The sequence below is a fragment of the Aotus nancymaae genome, unplaced genomic scaffold (assembly GCF_030222135.1).
Source record: "Aotus nancymaae isolate 86718 unplaced genomic scaffold, 86718_ANA_hifiasm-v0.15.2.pri h1tg000036l, whole genome shotgun sequence".
NCBI lineage: Eukaryota > Metazoa > Chordata > Mammalia > Primates > Aotidae > Aotus > Aotus nancymaae.
This window is the reverse complement of record NW_026988450.1, coordinates 34,734,562-34,755,358: the sequence shown is the minus strand read 5'-3', so window position 1 is coordinate 34,755,358 and position 20,797 is coordinate 34,734,562. Positions and strand designations below refer to the sequence as shown.

At 40.2% G+C, this 20,797-nt stretch overlaps 1 protein-coding gene across 1 annotated transcript; it reads right to left on the bottom strand.

Annotated features, from left to right (window-relative positions):
* Positions 1-1,447: 1,447 nt before the first annotated feature.
* CA2 (carbonic anhydrase 2) lies at positions 1,448-20,085 on the bottom strand. The gene is made up of 7 exons (XM_064384339.1): positions 19,971-20,085; positions 18,692-18,889; positions 9,306-9,424; positions 8,704-8,796; positions 7,372-7,434; positions 5,594-5,749; positions 1,448-2,244 (listed from the first exon to the last, which is right to left on the bottom strand). Exons 1-7 carry the CDS (start codon positions 20,002-20,004, stop codon positions 2,125-2,127), a joined length of 783 nt encoding a protein of 260 aa, XP_064240409.1. The 5' UTR covers positions 20,005-20,085; the 3' UTR covers positions 1,448-2,124.
* Between the last annotated feature and the right edge of the window lie 712 nt (positions 20,086-20,797).

Genomic DNA, 20,797 nt, shown 5'->3' with positions numbered 1-20,797 from the left:
TAAAGAAATCAAAAATGGGCTGGACACGGTGGCTCAAGCCTATAATCCCAGCACTTTGGGAGGCCGAGGCAGGTGGATCACGAGGTCAAGAGATCGAGACCATCGTGGTCAACATGGTGAAACCCCGTCTCTACTATAAATACAAAAAATTAGCTGGGCATGGTGGCACGTGCCTGTAATCCCAGCTACTCAGGAGGCTGAGGCAGGAGAATTCCCTGAACCCAGGAGGCGGAGGTTGCGGTGAGCCGAGATCGCGCCATTGCACACTCCAGCCTGGGTAACAAGAGCGAAACTCCGTCTCAAAAAAAAAAAAAAAAAGAAAAGAAAAGAAATCAAAAACATGGTACAGGATATGAAAGGAAAATTCTTCAGTGAAAAAGACAGCATAAATAAAAAACAATCACAAGTTCTGGAAATCAAGGACACACTTAGAGAAATTCAAAACGCACTGGAAAATCTCAGCAGTAGGATCAAACAAGCAACTTCAGAGCTTGAAGACAAGGCTTTCCAATAAGCCCAATCCAGCAAAGACAAAGAAAAAGCAATTTTTAAAAATGAACAAAGCCTCCGAGAAGTGTGAGACTATGTTAAACATCCAAACCTAAGAATAATTGATGTTCTCCAGGAAGAAGAGAAATGTGAAAGAACTGCTAAAAGGAGCTCTAAATCATGAAACAAATCCTTAAAAATACACAAAAATAGAATATCCTTAAAGCATAAATCGCACAATAGGTATATATGAATTACACAATGAAAAAAACCGAAGGGCAACAAATAGCATGATGAATAGAATAGTACCTCACAACTCAATACTTACACTGAGGCTCAAGTGATCCCTCTGCCCCAGATTCCCAAGTAGCTAGCCCTGCAGGTATGCACCACCATGCTGGAATAATTTTTACAGTTTTTGTAGAGACAAGGCCTTGCTATGTGGCCTAGGCTGGTCTCAAATCCCTGGCCTCAAGCAAATTCCTGCCTCAGCCTCCCAAAGTACTGGGATTACAGGACTGAACCACGATGCTCAGCTTGATTTATCTTTTTTAAATTCAAATTATTCTTTCACTTTTGGGTATCACTTGAATTCCCTTTTTGAATAAAATGAACTTTTATTTATTTTATTTCCAAGGGGCTTATATTGATTCAGTGTGTACCCTCTTCCCCCTTCTCTACCTCACTACTTTTAATGTAATCATTACTCTTGCAGGATTAATCTTCATAGGATTGTCATGAAAATCACATGAATGCTCAGAAAGCACTTAAAACAGTACTTGGCATATTAGGTAAATGACCTCAGAGTTTTTCCTCTTATGGAGACTTCTTCAATTATGAGTAAGCCAATTATGATGGCTTATTATTAATAAGGAATTATTATGAATTGTAAAAGTAGACATTTGCTCCTCCATTACTGCATTACCCACCACTCAGTACACAATAAAATAACCCAGAATCGAATTCTGAATTTTATTAGAGAATATATCTAAAATACAATATTTATTGTTATGATATATTATCTGAATGGAAATATACTCTGTATCACAATTCTATAACAATTTTTACAGATAATACTTCATTTACATCTCTGTAGTTCAAAAGTCACTAAATTACAACATAATTCATGTTTAAGATAACTTTGCTATAAATACATAATAATTTTTAAAGTTTTTCTTTAATATAACATCTTGGAATCATGAACATTTATTTTTTCTGGTTTATATTACATAGAATCATGACATTTTACCTGATTTGCCTTAACTAGATCAATTTATCTTATGCTATGGATTTGCACTCAATCATTCTACCTTCCTATGTTTTAAAAGTAGTATGTGAGTGAACAATTGTGAATGCTCATTACCCTACATGCTGTGAACAAAGTCAAGGTACTTTATTCCTATTCTGTATCCTATACTACCGTAAACAAAGCACCAACCAGCCACAGCAGTTGTGTCAAGCATGACAATTGGTCTAGCTCTTCACATTTTATTAGTAAGCCTATCAGATGAGAGATGAAGATTCTAGAAAAACAGACACAAAGCAACCAGGGTCCAAATCACCAAGGTAGATCTGTGCTTAGCTAAAGGGAAACACCTGAAGATTTATTATTTGGATACAGGCTATGGGACCATCTTATTTGAAGGAAGCCTTGATTTGTCTGCTCTTCAGTGGCTGAGCCGGGCGCCAGTTGTCCACCATCAGTTCTTCAGGTTCACCATCCCCATTGAAGTGAAGTTTACGGAATTTCAACATCTAAAAGACACAATAAAACATTGATAATTCAAGTTCCACAATAGTATACAATTATATCCTTGTGTTACATCTTTAAATACATTCCCTTGCCAGGTGCAGTGGTTCATGCCTGTAATCCCAGCACTTTGGAAAGCTGAGGCAGGTGGATCACCTGAGGTCAGTAGTTTGAGACCAGCCTGGCCGACAAGGTGAAACTCTGTCTCTACTAAAAAAAAATACAAAAAATTTAGCCAGGCATGGTGGCACGCCTGAAATCCCAGCTACTTGGGAGGGTAGGGTATGAGAATCATTTAAACCCTGGAGGCAGAGGTTGCAAAAGCTGAGATTGTGTCACTGAACTCCAGCCTAGGCAACAGCGTGAGATTCTGTCTCAAAAAACAGAAACAAAAATAAACAAAAAATACATTCCCTGACATTCACAGTATAGTTGCATCAATGATCAAAATTCAATTTGATTCCTAATAAATACATAATCACATATAGATTATGTATGCATGCTTTAATATAACAAATCAATTTATACAAAACACACAAATTTGTTGGGGTCATATTTAAAGAAAATTTTCAGTGAGCTTCGAATTTTAAAATCTAATGTCAAAAGTCTATAAAATCATACCTTTAGATCTAAAATAACAACAATTTTAGTTCCAAATTAAAGCTTCATTTTCTGCCTCAGAGAAGATAAACTACAGCATCTGTACAATTGTATCAAGGGGTCAGGACCTGCAGGCTGTATGGGCTGAGTGATGAGCCGGCATCTCCAAATACACAAAAACACAGACATGAATTTGCCCAGGCTGATTCGCCTTAACTAGCTCAATTTATCTCAGGCTATGGATTTGCACTCAACCATTCTACTTTCCTATGTTTTAAAAATAGCATTTTAGTAAACAATTGTGAGTGCTCATCACCCCACATAGCCCTACTAGTATTTTGTCAATATATGTAATTAACATTAGAACCCCTTGTCACTGGTTGATTTTTATTCCCTTGTAAGCTTGTTTCAGTTACTGGCCACCACTGAGATACAGGCAGCCCTTAAAACAGTCTCCCACTTCTTCAAGGAACTCAAAAAGTGCTACTTTCCTCCCTCTAGCCAAGACTTGATTCAAATGAAAAAGGGTGGTTTGGGCAGTAATATAGCGGCCCATGAATCAATAGCCTTTAACCTGATCTCTTTTGTATAGTAATAGTCCCTCAATCATTCCCATAAAGCCACCTTCCATTCACATACATTATAACTTGCACGCTATGGTTACTGAATGCAAGGAAGCATTCTAAGGACATACAGGGTTGATTTATTACAACAGAATTCCAGCAATCTGAAAGAGAGTTTGTACATAAAGTGCAATCAGGTCAAAGTTTTGATCAAACCAGTATAACTGATTTCTGCTCCTCACTGCACCAATTAAATTACACTATCACATTAGTCAACTTGACTCATTATTTTAACATCACAGAGGCAGAGCCTGAGTATAGAAAATAAAGGTAGCAGAATTAGCGACCCATTTATATTGCTTACCTAAAATCCATGACCCCCTTCCCCCTGCCCCTCTTCCTGTAAGCCTCAGGGGGTCTTAACTGACTGTGGTGATCACATTCCCTAGGGACTGGCTAGGGACTGAGCAAGAAACACAATTCTAGCCAGTGAGAAGTGAAAGGTTTGCTAGGGGCCTTCAGGGAAAAGATTCTCTGCTTCTAGGGAGCCAGTGGAAGAGGTATTCATTTCCTCCTTGAAAGGTGATTGTATATAGATGTGACGATCAAAATGCTATTGCAACCACCTTGAGGATGAATTCACCAATGTGCAGGGCCAAGTCAAGGGAATCAGAGAGGAGGACCTAGAGCCCTTGCTTCCTGAGCTGAGCATGACTCTCCCTCCAGACTCCATGTTACAGGACATGAAAGCAGCCCTACTGGTATTTTGCTAATATATGCAATTAACATTACTAGTTTAATACCACTTTCAACTTTAACGAGCAAACTCAGGGCACAGGGATTAATGCAGTAGGTTCAACTGCCCTTATCTATGTGTGTATTTCTGCCTGTGGGTGTGTATATACCATAAATCCATTTGTTATAATGGCTTTAAGTGTCAGACTATTCCTTTAAAGTTGGATTGCTCTCAGTGAAAGAAGAAAAAAAAATCCACATTTTAAATTATAACGTAAATACTGCATCTACAAAAAGAAGTGGCATTACAATCTTTCCTTATGCTACAACTTCAAGAAGGTTGCTCAAATATGTTATCACTATAAGGTCAATCTTCAAGTGACATACCAGACAAGCATGCTATTTTTTAGACCCACCTTCATATACTACAAGTAATTTTCCAGTTAGATACAGATTTCCTTTAAAGAAAGATGTGTAGTATCTTTAGTACTCATAAGCTCATTTTCTAAAGGAGGACACAGGAATAGAATCCTTGCTCCCAGACCCAATTCTGTCCCGAGGTAGCTGAGTGGAAAACACTTCAATTTTCCTGCATCTCAGACTGTTGATCAATATGATTCAAGCCAGTGAAATGAGAAAGTTGGACAACATGATCTCTATTGCACATTGCAGCTCTAACATTATTCAGCATTTTTGTAGGTTTAAATCACACTACCACTACTCACATAGTTACCATTTTCAAGACTGTTGGCTCCTAATGCTCTCCTTAAATTATTCAGGATCCAACCTCTTTTGAATCCTAAGGAATGTTCACTTTCTACATTTCAACTGTGCGCTGAGAGACAAGTCTAGGAAAAATTCATTTGCATCCACTTTGGTGGATACTCATCAGTGACTTAGAAGCTGCATTAATCACTTGAACGTCACACACTACATTGTATTGGAAATGTAAGAACATCTGCTCTAAGCCTCTAAAGTGACCTGGAGTGAGTTTTAATAGATACGTATTCTCCAAGGGATGACCCTCACCTGTCAGGATTTAGAAATGCATTCTGATATAAATAAAACTGCAGAAAGCTCTTACGTGAGTGAGCAGTAGGCTGGGAATTCACTGATACCTACATAACCTTAAACGTGAAATCTCACTTCTCTGAGCCTCAGTTTCCCCATAACTGGCCAAAAAAAAGAAGCATTTATTAGGTGACAGACACCTTTCTCATCGAATCTTCACAATGATTCTCCAATTTTATAGACTAAACAAACTAAGTTGATAGTTAATAACAACAAAGATTTACCGAATGCTATTTATTTGCTAAGCTCCGTCAAAGGTACTATTTCCACAGCCAGAAGTAGCAGGAGAAGGAATACATCTCAGTCTCTCTCAATCCAGAAGCCAAGGTCTTCTGCCTTGACTAAATTTTCCACCTGTAAACAGACTTGTCATTAGAAAACGAACCTGCTCGCTGCTGACACTGATGGGTTCCTTGAGCACAATCCAGGTCACACTTTCCAGAAGAGGAGGGGTGGTCAGTGAGCCTGGGTAGGTCCAGTAATCCAAGCTTTCAGGAAGGAGGCCACGAGGATCGAAGTTAGTGAAGTCAGCACTCTTGCCCTAGAACAAGGCAAATATGCAGGTTCAAACTGTCACATCAACAGCGTAGGAAGAAGGTAGGAGAGCAGGAGACACAAATAGGTATACTCCTCACTGAGAGTCAAAAACACTTTTTAAATGAGAGGTTCTATATTCACTGGCAAACAAAATAAAAAGAAAAGACATTCGACTTGAAAGTATGTGGCAGATCTTAGCAAAAAAAAAAAAAAAAAAACTATTTTCAAATACCCATTTTTCATCTTGGCCTTTTAACTAAAATGATCCCTTACAGTCTCCATTAAGTCATTCACTGATCACACTCAGTATTTAAAGTGAGACTGCTGCCACTAAAATGAAGCGACTTCAAATTGCAATAACAGAAATAGGGTAGCCCTGAGGAGGTGATTTCCTTGCTCTAGATCAGAATCAAAGAACTATATTCCGTTTTAGACATTACACTTTTCAAGCAAACAGAAAGGATTTACTGGAAAAGTGACAAGGTGGTGGCAAAGAGAAAAAACTATATTATATGAGAATAGTTATAGGGAACTAAAGATAATTAGCTTGGGGTAGGTGAAAAAACAGAGTACAGAGAGGGTAGGGTTATTGGAAGAGAGATCAGGTTTATTCTATGAATTCAAAGGGCTCAAGCCAGGGATGTACAGTGAGCATTTCAGAGGATAAATGCTTCTTCAATGTGAGGATCAGCTTTATAAAGCCAGGGCTGCCCCTGGTGATAAGTTCCCTATCACGGGAAGTGACTGTAGTGTTTAAACAGATGCTCAACGAACTCAACACAGTTATGCTGTAGAGAGGATTTAAATGCAGAATGGATGCATTCAAAGAGGTCAGGCCAGGCACAGTGGCTCAGTCCTGTAATCCCAGAACTTTGGGAGGCCAAGGTGGGTAGATTACATGAGGTTGGGAGTTTGAGACCAGCCTGGCCAACATGGTGAAACCCCATCTCTACTAAAAATACAAAAATTAGCTGGACGTGGTGATGCATGTCTATAATCTCAGCTACTTGGGAGGCTCAGGCAGAAGAACATCTTGAACCTAGGAAGTGGATGTTGCAGTGAGCCAAGATCGTGCCACTGCACTCCAGCCTGGGTAACAGAACAAGACTTCATCTCAAAAAAAAAAAAAAAAAAAAAAAAAAAAAAAAAAAAATATATATATATATATATATATATATATATATATCAAAGAGGTCATAGAATAGAAATCTCCATGAAACAGGGCCTTGTTTATCTTGTTCACCATTATATCTACTAGTTTGCAAAGTGACTGGCACATAGTACATACTCAACAAATATCTGCTGTATGAATGGGTGAATAATTTGCCAAGAGGATCTTTGAACCTCCTTGCAGTCATAAGATTCTCTAACTCTTACATATGGATATTCAAATGATGGAGAAGCAAGATTAAATAAATACAAGTCATAGAATTATGCTAGCATTAGGATCAACTTTTGTTTAAAGAAATGTTAATTAAATATTTAAGTAATATTCTACCGTTATTAACTGCTCATCCAAACACCACGTGTCATTGACACTGTTCAATCTGATCAAAAGAAATTTCTAAAACCAATGGAGTATTGAAAATCGGTACCCTAAGGAGGTGACAGAAAATTCAACTTTACCTTTGTTTTAATGGAATCCAGCACATCAACAACTTTTTGAAGGCCCGGTTTAGCGCTGCCAACCTGTAGAAAAACATAAAGGGCAAGATACTATCACCCAGTTGGTGCTGTACCAGTTTTGATTTTGATTTGGGAAGCTCTATTAGAAAACATCCAAACAGTGAGCCCACATCCTCTACTTTATACATAACACCCATCAGTACTGGCTTGATGACATGACACCGTAGACTTGCCTACTTTCACTGAATCTTCAACCTGCCTTGGCTTCCACTGAGATAGTACTCCTGAAACCACCCACTAAAGTGTCCCCAAATGCTTGCCTTGATTTCCTTGTAGGACTCTACACTATGGTCTTCCCTTCTTTTTAAAATTTCTTTTCTTCTTTGGCATTCCTTATGCTTTCCAGCGTCCCAAATCTCTCTTGACTCTTGCATTTTTTTTTTTTTAGGGTCTTGCTCTGTCACCCAGCCTGTAGTGCAGTGGCGTGACCATAGCTCACCGCAGCCTCAAAATCCTAGGCTCAAGTGATCTTCCTGCCCCGGCCTTCTAAGTAGCTGGGACTACAGGTGTACACCACCATGCCCAGCTAATTTTAAAAAATGTTTTGTAGAGATGGAATTGCACCATGTTGCCCAGGCTGGTCTTGAGCTCCTCGCCTCAAACTATCCTCTTGCCTTAGCATCCCAAAGTGCTGGGATTACAGGCGTAAGCCACCATGCCTGGCCCCTTTTAAGTAGTTTAATTTACATCTCTCTCCTTGTCTTAAAGGCCTTACATTTTGCAGTTTCTCAAGATTGCTCTCTGGGCAGCTTTCTCATCTCCATCTTCCTGCTGTACTTGGATGATTTCATAGACACCTGCAGCTTCCACCTCAACATATGAATCAGAGCTCATAAATCTCCAGCACAGACCTTTCTCCATTGTCCTTTGCCACAGGTTAGAGGGCAGCTCAACGGTTATGTCCCACCATTGCCTGAAATTCACTGTCCTTCCCCGCTCCAGAGCTTCATCTTACTTTATCATGATACAGTACTGTCTAGCTTCAGGTTAAATGAAAAGAAAGCAAACACCTAGCAGTCATCTGAGTTGATCTCTTTATGTTCTTCATATTTATATCGAAATAGTACTGAAAAAATACAGCTCCTATTGTCTTTCTGCCCTTTATCTCCACTGCAGCTAGCAGATATGAAAGAAGGAGATAAACTTGAAAACATTTCAGAGACAAAAGCATTTCCTAAGCTCTTTTGTAGAATGTCCTGTATGTTACAAATGCTCTATCTGATCATTCTTTATTAAAAATAGGGAAAAAAAATAATTGGGCCATCAACTAACCTTCAAAAAAATACCTAGAACGGCCAGTCCATCAGGTTGCTGCGCGGCTTTCCCAAAATCCCCATATTTGGTGTTCCAGTGAACCAGGTGAAGCTAAAGCCAAAGAGACAAAGCCACAGTGAATGGTTTACACAATGAAAGCCATTGGATTTTATCCACTGGTCTTTTCCTCATAGTAAAGGTTACTTAAGAAATTGCAAATATGGATAATTTTAAATAAAAACTTTATTTCATTTTAATTCTAATTATCCACATGGTTCTTGGTGTAATAGCAACTGTTTTCATCAACATCTCTAAGACAAAGAAATGTAGTTTTGACAGAAGGCACACATTTTATTTCCAAATTTATGTTAAAACAGGGTCTTCTAATTTGAGTCTGTTTACTTTTTGTAAATGGTGGCCTTGGAGACAGTAGAGAAAGTTTTGCAGCATTAAGTATGATATCACAATTAAAGCTTATAAAAAGCAAATGTGAAGGTCCTTTGTAAAAGAAGTGATTCATTGAGTGTGAGTTGAATTTAGAAATTAAGCTTTTGAAATTAATGCTAAATATCAACTTAAAAACATTTTTCCCTAGAAAGGAAAAAAAAAGTATATCTTACCTCAGCAGCATATTTCTTTTTATCCACAGTATGCTCAGAACCTTGCCCATCAGTTGAACCCCAGTGAAAGTGAAACTGAATCAATCTGTAAGTGCCATCCAGGGGTCCTCCCTTAAGTACTAAAATTAAAAAAATATATATGTAATATATATGTATGTATCTGTATTCACATGTATACATATGCATACATGCATACACTCATACATATATACGCACATGAAACACATGTCTAAATATTACCATCTCTAGTTCTGTTTTATAGTACTAAATGTTTGCCTTTAATCACATTTCACTCTAAAAATTCAATCCAGAGTCAAGTTTAGTCTATCGTGCTGAACAAAATCACTTCACCTGTTTTTATTTCTCACGTGTTGTCTGGAGAATGGATGCTTTTCACATCTTTCTTTCTGAGCATACTGATTCCTTTTTCTGGGTTTGTGTTTTAGAGTCATAGATTCAGGTCCAGAGAGAGTAAATTTTACCTGAAACTAATAATCCCTCTGTGAAACATTTAGGCAATGCCCATGCAGCTACTGGCCAATGAATTGGTCTGCTACATACATTCGCAAACGTGGGACCCTCTTTTCTACCAAGGTCCCATGGCTGCCATTCAGCCTGCTTTGCCAACCTCTGATACCAGTTCTTACTCGCCTGAGTTTGTGAAATAAGTATTCCATTGATCTCAACATTGCAAAATCCAATTGTCCTTATGTAGGCTTCCTTATATTTCAATAATCCAATTCAGGATTGCTCCCTGGGAAGATTTCTCAACTCGCTCTTCCTGTTGTATTTGGATGATTTCATAGACACCTGCAGCTTCCACCTCAACATCTGAATCAGAGCTCATATATCTCCAGCCCAGACCTTTCTCCATTCCCCTTTACCACTGTTTAGACGGCAGCTCAACACAGTGAACAGACTGCCACTGCTGCTGGCTAGCTTTGTTCTCTCAATTTTTTTTTTTTTTTGGAAACAGAGTCTTGCTATGTTGCCCAGGTTGGAGTGTAGTGGTGCGATTTCAACTCACTGCAATCTCCACCTCCGGCTTCAAGTGATTCTCGTGCCTCAGCCTCCCTAGTAGCTGAGACTACAGGCGTGCACCACCAGGTCCAGCTAATTTTTCTATTTTTAGTAGAGGCAGAGTTTTGCCTTGTTGCCCAGGCTGGTTTGGAACTCCTGAGATTGAGCAATCTGTCCACCTTGGCCTCCTAAAGTGCCGGGATTACAGGCATGGGCTACCGCACCTGGTCAAAAATTTTTATTAAGCCTCTTCGACCTTAATTTACTCATCTGTAAAGTGGATACACTAAATCACTTATTATTTCATTAATAATTTATGGATCATCTTCTATATGCAGTGTAACATGCTCTATTATCTCCAAGAACTTAAAATTCTAACTTGATAACTATCCTACTGAGGGACTGTGTTCAGGAAAACCGAGTCCACAAAGGGTGTGGTTTCAAAGGCAGGAATTTTCCAGCACCCTGACTCCATCCACGTTCCCATCCCGAACGTAAATTTCTTTGTCTGACTTTCCCCCCACGGGCTAGGTTGAAATTCCAGGCAAGCTTCTTTGTTCCAAAAAGCCCCCACCCCTCAAAGCTCTGGGAGGAGGGGGCTCTCGTTGTGGGCCGGACAGCCAATCCAGTATCAAAGTCCAAGATCAGTCACTCCAGAGGAAGTTTAAAAGAACTCCTTTCATTGGACGAGAACATGAACAGGGCGGGAATAACTCCAAGGTTAAAAGCCCACTGATCTTTACCTAAAGGGATTCCTCCCTTGGATCCCCTCCCATGGCAGCGTGAGAGCTCTCTCAGTCTCTCTTTCTCTCTCTCTGCCTAATAAGTTGCTCTTTGTAAAACTCTTTGGGTTCACGATATTTATTCAAACAGTAAGCTCACTGCGCCTCTGGGGCCCTTTTCCCCATTCCTGGGGCAAGAGAGGCCAAGGACCTGGGCACATCGGGGGAACATCGAATCCGAGAACTGGAAGTGTCTTTGGGACATCCCCGCAGCTCTGCTCCCGTCTCCGGGTTACATCGTTGGCGAGCTCGAGGAGGGAGCTGAGCCCCTGCACCCTGCTCCGGCTACACTATGATTCTGCTATTCTGCCATTAATGTAACTTTGTTAAGCAAAATCAGCACTAAAAATCACATCCTTGGGCTACAAACTGTACATAATCAATAAGTTGCGTCTTGACAGAGGATTAAAATAGTGTGAAATCGCTCTTTCTCCCATCCACTAAGAAACTTTGTACCTAACTTTATATGTATTAATTGGATTTAACCAATATTTTCAAAAGTTTTTAAAAGTAGTTTAGTTCCACAATTTAAATTTTATTTTTCTAATACTGAGATTTAAACATCTGTTTCTACAAGTGTATTTTATTAGCTTTACTATATAATTCCATAAAATAATGAGCCCAAAATTACTTTGGCTCATTACAAAGGGATAACGTCTGTACAACAAGATTTGTTCACTGAGTTTCACCTAAATACGCTTACATGGTAGCAACACCCATTCATCTATTCAAAGTTAAAGATTCCTTTGAAGATATTTAAGCTGTGCAGCCTTTCTGTGGTTCCTGATGCAACCTCTGGCTGCCAGATCTGCTTTACAATAGGCCAGGAGAAAAAAAGGAGAATGAAAACAGAAAGAATGATAAATGGTGTTATGTTACAGATCTGCTAAGAAACATGAATTTGGATGTATTACAACAAAGTCACACCTCTTGGAACACAAACACAACTTATTATAACAGTTTATTTGTTTTCTGATAATTCTATATGGAAATATTAGCCTCTAATTCTAGACTTTTTTTAAAAAAATGGGGGAAAAATCCCTTTTTTTAATAATATACCCTTAAAAATAAATATGTTTATGAAATAAATTAATACTGAAAAAATCCTTCATAACAACTCTTTAAAGCTAGCAACCAACTAGCTGATAATAAAAAGCAAATGTCATTTGTAACATCATTAATTCTACCAAGTGGTAAAACTAATTAAATAAAACATAAAAGCATCTGAGATAACCAATTTTTTAAATGTATCTTATTTCTCCCCAATGAAGAATCATAGCAGGATCTTACATTTTAAAGAGAATAAAATTTATTGCTACTTCTTATTCTTATTCTCTTTCTTACAAACCTCAAAATTTCATCTTACTTTACCTATTTCTAAGAACATTTAGAATTAGGCAAGAGCATGTGCAAACTTTTATTAAACAATGCTTGCTAACAGCTAACACTAAAAAAAAAAAAAGTGCACTGGGCTCAATGATTAAACACATTCAGTGCTAATCTATTATCACCAGATACCTGTTTTAGCCCCTGTTAAAATAAAACTTGTTGCTATGAAGATTAGAAACCCACTGTAACTAGAATAAGTCATTAAATCTTTAAAGTTTACTTGCTACAGGAGGCAGCAATTCTGGCAAACTCTTAGCATGGAGTGTAGTCAATGAATTCCTTCAAAAACATTGTTATAATAAATTGCCATAAACGCAAACTTTTTATTTGAGAAACATAAAAGATAACATTTTGGTTTAAGTTAGGGACTTTATGCTATATTCTGGATCTTCTTATTTATTTAAATGACTACATGCCATTTTCTAAACTGCTGCAGTTTAAAAGGAAATCTATTTTCTAATGTAAAAATCATGTTTAAAAAATAGCAGACATTGCTGACTGCGTATTTTTTCTCTGTAAAATCTAGCCATGGCAGTGGTGCTTTAAAGAGTTAATGGTTTATTGTGCCCCAGAAATGTGTTCCATGAGGGATGGAGACATAAGTATAGTTTTCTACTCTAATGTTTTTTCAAGACCCCCCAAATTTAATTTAAATTCAAATCTCAACACCAACAGCTCCAGCCAATTTAATTTTCATGATCTGTCATCAGTTATACATAATCTGCCTATAACACAAACCAAACACTAAGTATAATATTAAAGAATAATCTGTCTTCCTATACATATTATTTGAGGAAATCATATGAATTGCTTTTTGTGAAAAATAAGAGATCCAATAATATTGAAATGAATCATATTATTATACAAATTAAAAACTGAAAATTTAATATTTTTACATTTTTTCTCCCTAATCACTTCCTACTAAATTAAGACGCACTGGAGTAACAGACTAAAGACCTTAATGAATGTCAACAGTTTCTCTTAAGTCCAAAATATAAATAAACTATTCTCAACAATCTTTAGTTTAAAACTAAAATTTAAGTGAATTCCTATTAATGAAGCAAATGATTAATTCTAGAGAAAACATGGCATTTTCAGAACCATTTTTTCTATAAATAACCTGAAAATTTTAATATCATGCATTATTGTTTTGCCTGTTGGCAACAGCCAATAATTCTAGGGCTATGTGCCTTAGAATTAGACAAATCTTGGAACAAAGATACACATATTCCATTTATTTTAAAGCAATTAGACATTTAGCTGTCACTTTCGTTAGAGTAAACACAGTCGAAATTCAACAGAAGTCTTAGTTTAAGCTATATGGCAAATGTATAGGAGTACAAAAAGAAGCTGTTTTGATGTAAATATAGTTAACTACAGTGTTTAGAATACGTTGGTCCATTTTCTAGATATTTAGAGTTCTGCTGACACCATTAACTGTGTGCATGGCAAGCCCTTTCATTTGTTGTTGCTATGCTTTCTTTTAACTTAGGACTGCTGCAGAAGAAAACTTTTAAAGCTTCAAAAACAAGTCCCTCCCTGAAAGTCAAGCAGGATCCATGTATGAAGATCCATTATGTCATACAGACAATGGGTCACTTAAAATGAGCACAGGTAAACTCATCCAGCTTCCTTCACTCTTTTCTTTAAATAACAAACAGATTTAAAAAATTCTAATTTCTTAAAAACAGAAATGATGTAAGACTTGCATAAGGGTTGGCTTAATAATTCTGGCATTGGCTATCAATATTTGTCCCTAACTTTGCAAGAAAGCAGGACAGTATTAAACTCCTTAATAAAAGTTAATAAGTTAGCAGGAGTTAATAATTTGACTGCTATTCTTTTCTCCCAGATAAGGCCATTAATAAAACATCTCAAGCAGGGAGAGTTATTTTTTAATAAGTTTTTTAAAAACCTAAAAGGATTAGCAATTTTTCATTAACTTAAGGTGAATTTAAGGTGGCTTATTTTCAAAGGAATTTAGAAGATTGATGAGAGCTCTAACCCAAGCTTCTAGTTAAATCCTATTAACTCCACAGTTTCAAAAAATTCTCTCAAGCTGAAATCAGCAATAAAATCAACCTACTCAGTTCCTGATACCCAAGTACTTAAGTTTGGATATAAGAGAATCCTTAAAGCATATTAGAAAACCTCGATCTATGACAAGTTCTAGAAGGCTGAAATATCATTGAGGCAAAAAAGACAGGTAAATAAGCTGCATTTAAATGGAGGAAATAAGAGACATAGGACATCTAAAAATAACTCCTAATACAGATGTTAAACTGTTGACTTTTTAAAATTAAGTGACTAAAATAAATAACTTTTTGATTTAAGTGTACAGAAAAGAATGCCAGTTTTTTAAAAACATGGCATGTACAAACTAAATATTAAATATGATTATCCTTCAAATATTCTTATTCAAATTCTATTTTTAAGTGATTGCTATTTAGTCCCTCCAGCAAACTAGCAAGGAGACAACTGAGCAAGTTATTTAAACTCTTCGGCTTCTGTTTCTTCATGTTTATTTTAAGTGGGTTTAACCAGAGTATCTCTACTCTTTGTTCTGGCTTTGAGAGTCCAGGATTGTTTTATTTTATATATATATATATATAAAGGATGTTTTTCCACAAGGTATGATTTTTTTTTTTGCGGTGGGGGAGGAGTCTCACTCTGTCCCCCAGGCTGGAGTGCAGTGGAGCGGTCTTGGCTCATTGCAGTCTCCACCTCTTGGGTTCAAGCAATTCTTCTGCCTCAGCCTCTGGAGTAGCTAGGATTACAGTAGCATACCACCACGCCCGGCTAATTTTTTGTATTTTTAGTAGAGATGGAGTTTCACCACGTCAGCCAAGCTGGTCTTGAACTCCTGACCTCAAGTGATCCGCTCACCTTGGCCTCCCAAAGTGCTGGGACTACAGGCGTGAGCCATTGAGGCTGGCTCCCCACATGGTATGATTTCTCAAAATTTATTCTGTAGATATCTTTTCCCTTAATACTGACATTTTAATATATTCTGCATCCTTTTTAACTAAAGCAACTGAAAATGTGGAAGAGATAGGTAAAATTGCAAAGGAATCTTTCACCTACAAAGGAGGGCAAGTCCTTCCTGACTCTTGCTTTTAGTATACCTTCTTGCCTTTCTAGAGCACATACTGTGCTCTCTTAAGCCCCCTGGTATTTCCTATTTCCCTTTGCCTGGACTCTCGTCCAAGACATCAAAATCCTTCAAGCCTGCACATAAGCCTTATTTACCCTGGAAAGTCTTTCCTGTCTTATGCAGTTAGACTGTTAAGCCTCCACGTTTCCATGGAATACTTTTCTGCACGTACCAAAGTAGCAGTCAGGGTCTACTATTTCTATGTCTTTCTACTTTAGGTATTTCCAGCATGGGCTGTTGAGAACAGGAGAGGGACCAGGCCTCCGCTCAGCTTTCATGATGCTTTAGCTTACCATGCATTTAGTTAGTGTTAGTAATGACTTTTTGTAGAAGAACTAGGTGGATAATACATGTGTCTCTAAAGGCATGGGTGGGATCTCCTATCTAAACCCTATGTTTTTCATCTGTTCCACAATCTAAACATGGCCAACTTCTTTAAAAATGTATGCATTGCTCTCCAGAAGAAATAGCTGGGAAAAATGTAGCTAGATCTAATTAGTTACTGCTTATGGAGAAATCCATCAAAGTTTAACAGATTCATGGTAAAATATATAACTATATAATAACCTCATACACAAAATAAGTACATATTCAGTATGATACACAGCATGTTTCAGAAACGTAAAAATAAAATTTTAAAATACCATCAAATGATGGGAACTAATTTTAAAGCTATTAAAGGAAAAATTTATTCGGAAATCGTATCTCAGGTGAAACATCTACAGCAATTGTCTAACAGAGACAGTCGAAGGGTTGACAGTTGTGACAGTTGTGACAACAACAGAGGTCATTTATTGAGGAACTTTTATGCGCCAGGCACTAGGCAAGGTGCTTTATGTATACAGTCCCACTTCATCCTTCCACTGTGGCAGATACTATTGCTACTCCAACTTTACAGTTTAAAACAACTCAAACCTAGACAGTATTACTCTCAAAGTCTCTGAGCTAGTCGTCGGCAAAGCCAGAACTCAAATCCAGCTCTCCCTGACTCCAGACTATGCTGATAACCACCAGACCATATACTGAAATCCACTTTACAGTAATATATATTACTGGAATAATTTATTTCACTATCCATTTTTTAAGGACTATAAAGAACCTCATCTGCTTTCATTTGTTGGAGATTTGTTTATTCATTGTTACAAAAAAGACTAAAGCATCCAATTTCTATGTAGTATCCAATGAGATACACACTTTGGTAGACATTACATCGTTGGAAGCAATGACATCACTGTGGCTCTTTAAAAAGGTACAGCTACAGACTAAAGTAGCTCACTTTCTTTTGTTTTTAAATGACTAAACATGAAATTTTATAGTATACTTTCTGTATGTGTAATACCTTGAGACCTTTGGCGCTGTCGTGTTATAAGTATACGTATTTTTTTTTTTTTTTGAGATGGAGTTCCACTCTTGTTGCCCAGGCTGGAGTAAAATGGCGCGATCTCGGCTCACCACAACCTCTGCCTCACGGATTCAAGTGATTCTCCTGCCTCAGCCTCCCAAGGCTGCTCCTCCCGAAGAGCTAGGATTACAGGCATGCACCACCATGCCTGGCTAATTTTGTGTTTTTAGTAGAGAAGTGGTTTCTCCATGTTGGTCAGGCTGGTCTTGAACTCCCGACCTCAGGTGATCCGCCCAAATTGGCCTCCCAAAGTTCTGGGATTACAGCCATCGCACCCAGACAATATACAGTATGTTTTACAAGAAAAAAAAATTATTTAATTAAATGAGCACTGTTTCTTCGGAGCGAGAAGAATGCTTGGGAAAGCAATGTAGAACTGTCTTCAGTGTACCTTTACTGGATTCTAATAAATCATGATACAATGCCAGAGTGAGCATGTGTGTGTGTGTGTACGGGGAGGGGTGCACACAGGCAGTCACAGGTAGGTTGAAAACATTTCTCATATGCCGTCCACATTATCCTTCCATCGAATTGTCTTCCAGAATCACCATTTCAGAAAGCCAGGTGTTTATAAATTTTTTTTAAGTTGAAAGGAGGGAAGAATTTTGTTTTCAAAACTGAGCTGACTATATTGGATAGCTGCTGACAAAGAAGAGTCAACCTGACTAAAATGATTATGCTTATATGTTATATAATATATTAGTAGCATAGGTCACTACTCCAAAACTTTCTCATTTTGTTCCACCACTCTCCTCACTCCCACACCATCACCAAACAGAATGTTTGCAGCACCATTTCATTCAATGACCTTCAGAGGAAAGTACTCAGGAAAATAGGGCACTGGCAATTAAATTAACTGCTGAGCAAAGAAGGCAGCTACTATATCTGAATGGGATTGTTCTCTTGTTTCAAAAGAGAGAATTAAAAAAAAAAGCAGCTTTTTTTTCTTTTTTCTCTTTCTTTCTCTCTCTCTCTCTCTCTTTTTTCAGTAAGCATCCTGTAAACAGCTGTATTACAAATAAAGATGGCAATTAGTTTTGTCAGTAATGGGCCAGGTATGTCCACCAACTCTAAAACATCTTCATTTGTGGAATGAGATTCTGAGTAAATATCAAAATATGCTGCCATCTTTATCACACTAGCCCAATACTAAGAAATACTCAGAAGTATAATATTTTCCAAGAATTTCAGTATTTTAAATTGGCACGTTTTCATTACTCTTCTCGATGCTACCTTAAAGATAAAGCTCACTAAGATATACTTTTTAACGGATACACATCAGCTCTGGAAGACAAATATTTTACAATCTTAAAAGTTCAATTTGTGCAAATCTCATCATTACTGATCTTTATTGCTAGGGGACTTTGCCTTTTGTGACTTTTCACAGGTATATCGAAGTTATTCAATGTCCTACATAAAAGCCAGTAAGTTTACAGGGGAGAAACGGCCCCAGGACACTTCAAACTAATTAGCCTACTTCTCAGAATCTGAGACCTAATGAAGATGATCAGCATGGCATCCTTGAGTCCTGAGACAAACTGTACTATTAAGAAGGTTCCTGCCACTGTTCCTGGCTCCTTCATTAAGCTTGGAAAACAGCTACTGGCTAAAAGACACAAGTTATTTTCTAAACACTGACCTGCTTTGTCCTGAGAGTCATCAAACTCCACGTTGAAAGAATGGCCATTGTTGAGGATCCTCCGGGAAGTTGCTTGATCATAGGAAACAGACAGAGGCTTCAGGGAAGGGTCATACTTGGCTGTATGAGTGTCGATGTCAACAGGGGACTGGCGCTCTCCTTTGGCAACAGGGAAATCCTTATGCCAGTGCTCAGGTCCTGGGGAAAAGAAGACAAGACATGTGAATCCCCCATTGTGGGGAAGGGTACACCCAGACCCCTAGAGAAGAGCAATCATTCTGGAGCCAATCTGCTCAGTTCCACAGTGGGGTAAACTTTGGGAAAACACGTAATCTGTGCTTCAGTTTCTACATTTGTAATATGGAATAATTAGAAATCTACTTCATAGATGTCGCTGTGAGAATTAGAATCGATATAGGTAAAGCTCTTAGATCACTGAGTGCCATATAAATATTAGCTTTTTTAATGATCATTTTACTGAAATTCAGCAACTGAACTTGGGCAGACACTAACGTCAGGGCTTGTGGTTGGGATTTGGGATATGCCAGCTCACTTAAGACATTCAAGCAGGTCCGGATCCCTTCCTCACTGCCCAGGCCCGGGCCCACCCCTCCTTTAACCCACAGGGTCGCCACTACCTGGGAAGCCCCACACCCCTCCAAAGATGCGCAAGCTGCGCCAGACGCATGCCTCTCTGCTCCGCTGGCTCCAGAGAACAAGATCTGAGGCCAAGATAAAACCCGATTCTTGGGGTCCGACGGGAAAACTCGGAAATCAGCGTCATGGATTCAAACCAGCACTGGAAAATGCCCCGGGACAGTTGGTGATGAGCGCCTTAGCCACAGGTGGTGCTGAAGCTGGAGGAGTGTGTGTGGAGGGGGGGAAGGGGGTCTCTTAATTTCTCTGTGATCAACAACTAGAATTTTCCGTTACAACCCTACCCCGCCTCCGAGGTCCAGTTAAAACGATTACCGGCTCGGGAACCGGGAGGGACTGTCCTCGGATCCCGCGGTCAGGCTGCGTCTTCCCTCCCGGGGGCCCTGCGCGCCTCGGGCGGACGCGGGGATTCCTCGACAGTGGCCTCGCAGCCGGGGAGAGGGGGGAATCCCCGGCGCGGGGGAGCCGCGGGCTGAGAGAGCGTCCGGGGCGCACCTGAGTCTCCAGCGCTCCCCGCGGCCGCGGTAAACAGCAGGTGCGGGCGCAGCGGGCCCCGGGCCGGCAACTAGGCTCGGGGCTCGGCGCTCCGGGCTCCGCCGCGCCGGCTGCCGCCCGCACTCACCGTTGTGCTTGCCGTACCCCCAGTGATGGGACATGGTCGCGCCAGCGGTCGGGGCAGGGCAGGAATCGGCACCGGTCTAGCGGCGGCGACGGCGGCTCGGGCGCCTGCACTGTGTGTCCGCGGGTCGAGCCGGCACCGGCTTTTATAGGCTCCCGCCAACTTCGTGCTCGGGGGCGGCCCGGGGGAGGGGGCCCGGGTGGACCTGGGCGACAAGGGAGGAGGTGACGGGCGGAGGTGATCTCCCCGCGCTCGGGGCGGGCCGGGCGGGCCAGGCTCCGGGGGCGGGGAAAACGCCCTCTCGGCCGGCGCTCGGCGGGGCTCCGGGCTCCTTTCCCGCTGCCCGGCTCCCCTCGGCCCGCGGCCCGGCCCCGGTGTCCTGAGCTGGCAGCGAGGCTCGGAGCTCTCGGCGCGCGGCGGCTGCGGCGGCTGCGGTGGCTGCTGGGCTCCTCCGTCCGACTGGGGCCGCGGAGCGTCTACGCGCACCCCATCCCCCTCCCGGGCGCGGAGTCTGGCGGCGGCGGGGACAGCTCGGGACCCGGGCCCCTGGCGCCTTTCATCCCCTGTCCCCATTGTGATCTGTCTCCTGGCCCCGGAGCCCTCCCGCCCGACCCTCGCCGGGGTCTCCAGCCCGAAGGGCTCCCTCTCTGGTGTCCCCGGCCTGGGGCTGGCAAGCTGGTTAGGAGCTATGACCTTGGGGCAAATAGGGATACGATCCTCCAGGCGCGGGGAGCGCGCTGCACTGAGCTCTGAGAGCCACGCGCCCTCTGCTGCACCGCCGTGGAATAAAGCAAGACAGAGGCGCCACGGTCCTCTGCCCGCAGCCCACG

Coding starts and splice junctions, on each gene's coding strand:
- CA2 (XM_064384339.1), bottom strand. CDS start 20,004: ATGTCCCATCACTGGGGGTACGGCAAGCACAACG. Junction 9,425..18,691: donor TGACTCTCAGGACAAAGCAG/GTCAGTGTTTAG, acceptor TTTTAATTTTAG/TACTTAAGGGAGGACCCCTG. Junction 8,797..9,305: donor AAAAGAAATATGCTGCTGAG/GTAAGATATACT, acceptor CTTTGGCTTTAG/CTTCACCTGGTTCACTGGAA.